General features: G+C 37.1%; 2 protein-coding genes across 2 annotated transcripts; one reads left to right on the top strand and one right to left on the bottom strand.

Moving 5' to 3' along the window:
* The first annotated feature begins 263 nt into the window (after positions 1 to 263).
* Positions 264 to 2,119, top strand: LOC142629988 (germin-like protein subfamily 2 member 1). The gene is made up of 2 exons (XM_075804046.1): positions 264 to 685; positions 1,437 to 2,119. The coding sequence occupies exons 1-2, from the start codon at positions 577 to 579 to the stop codon at positions 1,979 to 1,981; spliced, it is 654 nt and encodes a 217-aa protein (XP_075660161.1). The 5' UTR covers positions 264 to 576; the 3' UTR covers positions 1,982 to 2,119.
* A 1,340-nt stretch (positions 2,120 to 3,459) lies between these two features.
* LOC142628058 (glutamate--tRNA ligase, cytoplasmic) lies at positions 3,460 to 7,742 on the bottom strand. The gene is made up of 6 exons (XM_075802011.1): positions 7,509 to 7,742; positions 7,088 to 7,184; positions 6,852 to 7,005; positions 5,266 to 6,344; positions 4,554 to 5,021; positions 3,460 to 3,889 (listed from the first exon to the last, which is right to left on the bottom strand). The coding sequence occupies exons 1-6, from the start codon at positions 7,655 to 7,657 to the stop codon at positions 3,671 to 3,673; spliced, it is 2,166 nt and encodes a 721-aa protein (XP_075658126.1). The 5' UTR covers positions 7,658 to 7,742; the 3' UTR covers positions 3,460 to 3,670.
* Positions 7,743 to 9,427: the final 1,685 nt, after the last annotated feature.

The raw sequence follows: 9,427 nt of genomic DNA, 5'->3' as shown, positions 1-9,427 counted from the left end.
AAGTGAAAATGACGTAGAAACTACGTAGATGACACGTTACAGTATGGAGTGTTGAGGAGGAGAGTGGACTACTAGCTAGCTTTAAATTTGCATCGTTAATATTATTGGATAATGATTAATGTTAGATTAGAAAAACAATAAAAAGTATGTATAAATAAGAGCAGCCATGTGGGTCAGATCTGGAAGGCATGCAAGGGACGCAATATTATGGGGTCAACAAGCCCAAAATAAAGGCAAGCATTGGGCCTTGTGACTTGTGAGCGATGAGAATTGAGATGACTGAAGACTTTGCTTTTTATTGGTGTAATAAAAACAATAAGGCATGTCTCGTGCTCATCTCTTTCTCTCTCTGTCTATCAACGTCTCTTTAGTCTTCTGGACTTTATTAGTGTCTGCTTATAAGTAAGTACAGCCACCCACCGCTTCTCTCTTCTTACTCTTTACTCTTACTCTTCTCCAGCAAACTTTTTCTTCTATACAATATATATATATATATCCCATCTAGCTTGCATATTTTTCCACACGGTTTTTCTTATCTATAAATTCCGATTCCAAAAGTCAGTTGTGTTGGGAGCCATGGCGGCTATTCTCGCACTGTTTGTCATGACTTTTGCTGTAGTCTTGGGCCCTGCTGCCGCAGATCCTGACTTGCTTCAAGATGTTTGTGTTGCTGATCTCACTTCCGGTACACCCATCATCCTTTTTCTTTTTTAATTTCCTCCTTTTAAAGTACTATCATTATTTTCTCCTACTGTCAATAGTGAACATTCTTGTTTCTTCTTATAAGAGAAGCAACAGGCCAGCTTCCTTATACTCAAGAGGTTCACTTCCCCTACCCCTCCTCCCTACATTCTCTTCTTCTTCTTCTTTTCTTGCAGGGAGGATTTTAGTTCCATATTTGTGATTACATTTCTTCAACTTCAATTGATTTTAGGGAGATCGATCAAAGTTTTTATTCTTTTTTATTTTTTTACTTTTGCTTTTTATTAACTTCAGTTCCAGTTATAACAGAAGAAAAACTTGATAACTTTAATGCCAACTGTATTAATGCTTATTGGTTGCCGAAAAAGAAGATGCCAATCATATAGGCCCACAATATTTTTGGCTTGAATGATTAAGGGTTTTTATTTTTATTTTTATTTTTTTGTTTCTTAATTTGCTGTAGATATCTTCTCTACTCAACAGGACTTTTTTTTTTTCTTCACATGTTGGGGTTCCTTATTAAGTCTTGTAATCATGAGAAGTTCTTAATTAGTCAAGTGTGAAGTAGACAGAACAACTAAAAACTTATATTGGGCGATTAAGACAAAAGTAAATGATAATTTCTAGGAAAACAATAGGGTGTAGGTGAGATGAGTTCATGACAAAGTTTTTTTTGAGATGTACAAAATTGGTAGCAATTGCAAGTATTCATGAATACAAGTTGTGATGAACAGGTGTGAAAGTCAATGGGTTCACCTGCAAGGACATAGCAAACATTTCTGCTGCAGACTTCTCCTTTGATGGCTTGGCCAAACCAGGCCTCACCAACAACACTTTTGGTTCTCTAGTCACTGCAGCCAATGTTCAAAAAATTCCAGGCCTTAACACCCTTGGTGTCTCACTGTCACGCATTGACTATGCTCCCGGTGGCCTTAACCCACCTCACACGCATCCGCGTGCCACGGAGATGGTGTTTGTGCTGGAAGGTGAATTGAATGTGGGGTTCATAACCACTGCAAATGTGCTCATTTCCAAGTCCATCAAGAAGGGTGAGATATTTGTGTTCCCAAAAGGGTTGGTGCATTTTCAGAAGAACAATGGTAAGGTGCCTGCAGCTGTGATTGCCGCATTTAATAGCCAGTTTCCAGGCACACAGTCCATTGCTACCACATTGTTTGCAGCCACACCACCTGTGCCAGACAATGTATTGACTAAGGCATTCCAAGTGGGTACTAAGGAGGTTGAGAAAATCAAGTCTAGGTTTGCTCCCAAGAAGTAGATGTTTGAAAACATACATGTACTGGGACTTGTTTGTTGTTGTTATTTAACGGAACAAATTGTTGGGATTTGTCCTTGTGATTCATAAAGAACTGTGGGTTGACATTTTAATTTCCTTTTTTTTCCTTGAGAACCAAAATTGATTTGTGTCTGTAAAGCAAAGACGCTTTAGTGTCATAGTTCTTCCACTAAATAAAAGTAATAAAAAAAAAAAAAAAAACTTCTCAAATACAAAGTACCAAGAAAAACAGAATTTCTTGGTTTAGAGCTCTTTCATTTTCTAATTCTATAGTTGGGAAGGGGGAAATTAAACCATGGATGTTTCCATTGCAAACACCGAAAGCTACAAGCCTACAAGGCTCTTTGGCTAGAGCTCTTCATTTTCTAACCAAGAAAGTACATGAAAATGCAATTGAGTAACATCTTCTATTTTTAGAAGCCCGTCAGTGGCTAGACTTTTTCAAATGCAAAAGTCTAGTCCACGCGTAGGTCACTTATCGTTTAGGTCACCAATTCAATCAAGTGCCCCATATGTCCCTTAGGTAGTTAGGTAGCTTTTTCGCTATAAATCATTGCTCACTTTGTGGTTCAATCAGTTATTAATGGATGGATGGAACACCAATCTTTGTTGGCCCAGTTAATCATTTCAATTCAAACTTTCTACATACGTTAGCAGCAATTTTCGTATGTGTTTTTAAGATCATTTTGACAAATTCATCAATAACATGTGCATGTTGCAAAGAGAGGGGAATTGAAGCACTTGCAGCGAAGGTTGACATAGACCAGGTTATGGTTACCATATGGATCTTCAGCACACAAAAAAACAGGTTACCATATGGATGATGTTAAATCCATAATTAGCATGGAGGATTCTCTCGTATTTTACCATATCCTTACCATATGGATAATATTAAATCCTTAGATTGGATGACTTAATTTATACAAAGCTTAGGACATGATAAAATACGAAAAGTATCATCGTAAATGTTCCTAATAAAGCTGTCTTATGCCATTTGTAACACACACTAAGCTGGTAAGCATGGGCTTTACATTTTATAATAGCCCCTAAGTTATGTCATGTGATCAGCAATTAACAAAAATCCTTTATGCTATATTTTCTATTTGGTACTAGCATGCCCACGGGGCTGCCTTGGCCTTAGCTGTGTGCCCACAGGGGCTACTTTCCAATTGAAACGTCTAAACCACAAAGCTGATACCCAATATTTAAGCTGACAGTGGCATCCCACTGTGGCCAATAAATGAAATTTATATTATTTTTCTCATAAACAACACAATGATAAATAATTTAAGCAGGCAGAATGTTATGGGCAGAATGGAAGATTCAGTATGACCACTGAGTGTATAATTATGATTTACTCCCATGTTGTTCCACAATCTAGCAAATGCAAGTTAAACAAGTCTATAATCTATATGACATGTAATTGCCAATTATAACAAATACGAGAATACCACGGCAACTCAAAGACAAAAAAGCACGCTTTGTTTTATAAAGATTAAAGAAAAATACAAAGATGTAAAGGAAAAAAGATTGCATCAGTATTTCATATAAATGCGAGAGAGAGAGAGAGACTAATTCTCATCTGATAAAAACACATTAAGTCAACAATGACGTTTGATAAAGGTAGACAAATCTTAGAACACTGATTAAATTATTCAAATGGAGAGGTTTTTACTTCAAAGAGGTCTGCTGCCTGCCATCTGGGATTGCATATAAAACTACAGGCTTTGAAGGCCTAATAAAGGGAACATCACATCTAAAGTATCCTTTTCTCTCCAGCTGCAATACCTCTCCCCGCTGTAAATTCCGCATGTTGGAATCCCCTATGGCTGCAGTCTCCCTTTTTGTACATGGGTTAAGCACATCAAGGAAATCCTCTCCTTCCTCAAGCTGCAATCAAAAGTTACAAGCACAATTATTTTAAAATCACACATCAACCTTCAAGCAGCAATCACAACTTACAGACTAAAATGTGGCATTCTTTTCCATATGTTAATCAATACACTTAGACATGGCAGCCATGTCAAAAGTCTGAAACTGTTTGAAAACCACACAAACCCATATCCAATTTCTAAGAAATGAGAGCATGTGTATATTTATGGAACCTATTTATATGTTCACGATCTACAATGCACTTCCACTCAAGATACATGTTATCATATCTAAATTATGAACCAATCGATGATCATAAAAAACAAGCCTATCATTTTTGCCACAAGTGCCTAACTAGGTTCCAGTCAAATAGATCTACAGGTTAATAAATGAAGGCCCTCATGTTAAGCTTTTCAAAACTTTGAATACAAATATGTCATACTGTGACATCTATGTTGTCCATGTCAGCAGATTATAACCAATAAATCTCTTAGTGCAAGATAATTTCTGGAAGAGAACAGCAACAAATAGACCATCTTGTTGTTAACAGAACTATTTCACATAACTGGTTGATATTTTATGGAAGATAAAGCACAATAGTGATAATCTAGAATTAAGCACTATATGAAATTTACATTTTTTTCATAGAAAAAGCTGATCTTATCAGTTGACTAGCACGTACCTTCTTCTTTGTAATTAGATAGTCAAAATCCACCAGAGTAAGGTTAACTAGCTCACTTGTTTCAGGGAGCCAAGTAAGCTTCAACTTTGTGGTCTTGACAGATCCTTCAAGATGCAACACCCCACTCAGCTGGGTGATGTTTCCATCATGGCCCTTCTCTATTTGCTTCACAATAGCATTGCCCCAATCCATCAAAGTTATCTCCTCATCCACTGAAATAGATTCTGCATCAGCCTTGTCAATCCATATCCTCCTTGTGAAAGTAGTACACTTATCCCCAGCTCCTTCGTATTTCTTATGCCTTGGTATGATGCGGGCAAATGGTTCCTCTGGACCATTTGTCAAGGTAATTAGTACACGTCCTTCCTCAATGACAGCAGTATGCCTGGGGCACACAGGATCAATGATCTTCTTATTAATGGTCCATAGTTTATCCCATTCCATTAGATTGAGATTTTTTGACGCCCCCTGAAACAGAATAACACTGAAATAATTCATAACCTTTTCATGAAGACCAATCTAAGAATAACTGTCTTGTACAATAAGAGTGCAAATCAATAAACAAAAAGTTTCATGATCAGGAACTGATGACACAATTTCAAGAAGCTAGAGACCATTATGCAAGGTTTTGAATCTGAATTTGACACGAACATAATTTTTTTTTGTTTTTTTTTTGTTTCATGTCAGTAGTGAAATTGTACCAATAAATTACCTGTTCAAGAATAAACTGTATCAATGCTTCAACCTTTAGACCTCTACGAATGATTCCTTGTACTGTTGGAAATCGAGCATCATCCCACCCATCCACCTTTCCCTTCTCAACAAACCATAGAAGTTTGCGCTTGCTGAGAAGTGTATAAACCATATTCAGGCGGCTAAATTCATAAAGGTGGACCTTTCTCAATCCCATATCCATTTGAATCCGGTGATACTGAGCATTTCGGTCATGGTATTCACTAGATCTTAATGCATGTGTTATACCTTCTATGGCATCAACAAATGGACATGCAAAATCATAAGTTGGGTATATCTTATACTTGGAGCCAATCCGATGATGGGGAATTGGATTGCAACGGTAATATACCGGATCTCGAAGTGATTTATTTGGGTCTTGCATATCCAACTTCCCACGGAGACAGCACTGCAAACCCCTTTCAGATCCTGCAATCATTTCCTTCCATAATTTCAGATTCTCCTCCACACTGTTGTTTCTACATCTTGATTCAATCCCATCCATTCTTTCTTTCTGCATTTGCTCACGTGGTGTATCATCAACATATGCTTTACCCTGGCGAATCAAATTCTCAGCCATTTCCATCATCTGAGGAAAGTAATCTGAGGTGTATGTAACAGCAACATACTTGATACCCAAAGTCTCAATATCCTTCAGAAGATTTTCCACAAACTCATTGCTCTCTTTGGCAGGATTTGTGTCATCAAACCGCACAATAACTACGCCTTGGTACTGCTGCGCAAAATACTGGTTCAACAGGGCTGCTTTCGCATGCCCAATGTGAAGATAACCACTGGGTTCTGGTGCAAACCGTAAACGTACCTTTCCAACCTCAGCTTCTGGAAGATCTATTTCGTATGAACTCTTTGATTGATTACTGGCACCCTGTTGCTCCTTCAATTTGGAAGCAATTGGCTTTCCCGAGCCTCTTTTGCCAACATATAGAGCTGTGACTTCATTCAAGGCATCATTATATTCTGCTAATATAGAATTGAACCACCGTGCGAGATTTTGGTACTTTGTTGACTTCCTCAAACTTTCCCATCTCTGTCCACTTCCTGCAAAGCAAAGAATATTAAGAATCCATGGAACACACTCATTTGATCATCTAATAGGGAACATTTTAATTGCCATCTACAAAAAAAAAAAACAAAAGATCTTGTTAAACCATGGCAAGGAACTACATCCAGCATGCTGAAAGAAATTCCCTAGTATGAGGGTATATATTATGAAAATGCCAAGAGCATCATTATGATCCATCTAATCCGCCATAACTATCAGAAAGAATGCAATAAAACATGTGGCTTCAATATATAATAAAAAAAGTGGTAATCCATGGATAAAATGTCATAACCCTATCCACGAAAATGGGTTATGGAGAGGTAATCAGATGATCCCTCCAATGGTATGTTAAGGAAATTTTTGGTTAAGGATGTCTTTATTTATGAAAAAACACAAAAATTCATGTATAGTAAAGGGAATATAGACATTGATTATTCACCATGAGGTGGCTTAAAAAAGTCTGAATAAAAAAGATATAAATAGGCAGTCTCCGAAGGTTGTACCTGCAAGAGCAGACCAGATTGCAACATCTGCAATTGAGAAGCAGTAACCGACCAGAAAGGTACGACTCTGCAAAAAAGCATCGACGTACTTGCACGCATTCTCAAATGCAGGACCCAATGAAAAGACGGGGGCATATTCCAGCCACTCATCAATCTGAGAAGAAGAAACAGCAGGATTAGAATGAAGTAAAACATTAACAGAAAACAACTTAAGAAAAGATTCCAAAGAAAATAACCTGGCCAGATTCATATGCATTCTGTCCATAGAAATTGGGAAGGCTAGCAACACGAGCAATATAGCGAAGAAGCACATATGTTCCATGTAATTTAAGCCTACAATGCAGAGGTTGAGTTTGAGTACTGTAGAATCTCTAAAATCTCTCACAGTGATTACATGGATAAAAGACAGCATCTTTGGGTTTTAACTTGAGAACCCATAAAAGGGGTACACTGATTGAATAAAGAACATAGATAGATGGAAGTGGAATCCCTATATAAGTCGTGGAAGCAGCAAAAACATATAATTACATCAAAGACAAAAAAGAGAAACAAAACCCAATACATCAATTCAACTAAAAAGAAAAGACCCATATAAGTAAACATAAAAACAGATACACAAAATCTAAGTGGGTATCGAAAAAGAAGAAGAATTCATACCCATTAGAGAAGAGAAGCGTGGGAGCAGAATTAGAAGGGAGGGAAGTGTCGATTGGAAGAGCAAGGCCGGCAAGTTTGGCAGCCACAATCACCGGTAGAGGCGGCGGATTATCGGCAGGGAAAGACAATGTCCGAATCTCCATCTCCATAGTAGCGTTGCTTTGCGGCTCTGTGTCTGTCTGTCTGTCTATAGAGTATATTAGACTAGTCTCTCTTTCTATCTCTCTCTTATTATAAACCAGGGTTTCTTTCTAATTTCTAATTTCTACTTTCTCTATTTATGCTTAAACCCTCCTTCTTTTCCCATTTATATACCATTACCCTCGTATCTTACAAGTTACAATTATATTACCTTTTTTTTTAATTGCTAATTACACCCATATATTTTATTTTTCGCTGGTATTAATTATGAACTAATGAAATTAAATAATACTGGCTCTAATCAAGGGCAATGTTTAATATGCATTAATAAATTTTGACATTTTTTCCTGCTTCAAATTAATAAAATTTTCTCAAAAAAATTAATAAATAAATTTTAACATTAATCTTTATTTTCATGTGGAATAATAAGTATTTAGTCTTTTTATTTTTTTTGTGGGAAACGTAATACTCATGATATAATTAGCATGTCTAGCAAGGTTATGAACTACAGATTTATCACGTTTACGAGTATGTGAAAATCTAATGGAACGGAAAGACCCTACAAATACTTTTGCATCAAAAATTAAATGACCATAAGCAACTAGAGTTTCTTTCTTGCTCTTCAACAAGTTAGTAATCAATTTCGAGTCACCCTCAAAAACAGCTTTTAAATTTTCAAGATCTTGAGAGAACTTAAGAGCCTTCATGGCAGAGGAAAAGGCACATTCTAAGACAAAGATGCTATAGCTAAACCCTTCTCATCCCTAATGATAACCTCTATACTAGCTTGACCTTCATTTTGGAACATGGCTCCACCAAACTTGATTTTGAACATACTATTGGAGCTGATTTATAGTGATCACAAATAGAGTGCTCAATTACCCTTCGACACTCCAAATTTGCTTTTGCAAGCCCTCCAAAATATGTTTTTAACCTTCCAGGAGTAGCCATTCCCCAAACTTTCTTCCAAAAACTTTTAGAGCTATTACTTAGATTTAGGTTGGGGAGTTGATTATCACTTTGGAGGAAGCGATATCCAGATTCAATTGAATAAATTCCCTTCGGATCATGAGTCCAAAAAATTTTATTATCACTAGTGAAAACAACTCAAGGGTATGGATTTTATAGTCATAGCTTCTTAGGGTGAAAAGATTGAATCCATCAGCTTAGCATGCCACTGTTTACTATTAGGATTAATTAAAGAACTCAGTAGAGCGTCATCATAGTCATTGAAAACTGGAGAAAGGACCTTCGGTTGGTTCGGCATAGGCAGCCAATTGTCTTGCCAAATCTTCATTGATGCACCACTACCAACCCCGCCAAAGAAAACCACGCCTAAGTACATCCTTCCTTTTCAGAATGCTCTTACAAGCATAAGACCCGGAATTAGAATCTTTGGCTGCCAAGATAGAGTACTTAGGAAAAAATTTTGTCTTAAAAACTCTATAAAAGATAGACTTCTGGTTATGCAGCAGCTGCTAAGCTTGTTTGGCTAGGAGAGTTTCATTGAAAAGGGCAAGATCTTTGAACCCCATCCCACCATCAAACTTTGGTTTGCACATATCTTTCTAGCTTACCCAATGAATCTTTTGGCGATCACGCATTATCCCCACCAAAATTTTCGAATAAGGCTTTCAATCTTATTACATAGACCCATTGGGAGCTTAAAGCAACATATATCATACGTGGGGATGGCCTATGCTACAACTTTTACTAGAATCTCTCTACCTACTTGTGACAGTAACTTGGTCTCCCACCCTTGTAATTTCCGCCACACC

The sequence above is a fragment of the Castanea sativa genome, chromosome 3 (assembly GCF_040712315.1).
Source record: "Castanea sativa cultivar Marrone di Chiusa Pesio chromosome 3, ASM4071231v1".
Taxonomy (NCBI): domain Eukaryota; kingdom Viridiplantae; phylum Streptophyta; class Magnoliopsida; order Fagales; family Fagaceae; genus Castanea; species Castanea sativa.
The sequence above is the reverse complement of the archived record's forward strand: the minus strand, read 5'-3'. Positions and strand labels throughout refer to the sequence as shown.

Coding starts and splice junctions, on each gene's coding strand:
- LOC142629988 (XM_075804046.1), top strand. CDS start 577: ATGGCGGCTATTCTCGCACTGTTTGTCATGACTTTTGCTGTAGTCTTG. Junction 686..1,436: donor TGTTGCTGATCTCACTTCCG/GTACACCCATCA, acceptor TGTGATGAACAG/GTGTGAAAGTCAATGGGTTC.
- LOC142628058 (XM_075802011.1), bottom strand. CDS start 7,657: ATGGAGATGGAGATTCGGACATTGTCTTTCCCTGCCGATAATCCGCCG. Junction 5,022..5,265: donor TACAGTTTATTCTTGAACAG/GTAATTTATTGG, acceptor ATTCTGTTTCAG/GGGGCGTCAAAAAATCTCAA. Junction 3,890..4,553: donor ATCTAATTACAAAGAAGAAG/GTACGTGCTAGT, acceptor TTTTGATTGCAG/CTTGAGGAAGGAGAGGATTT.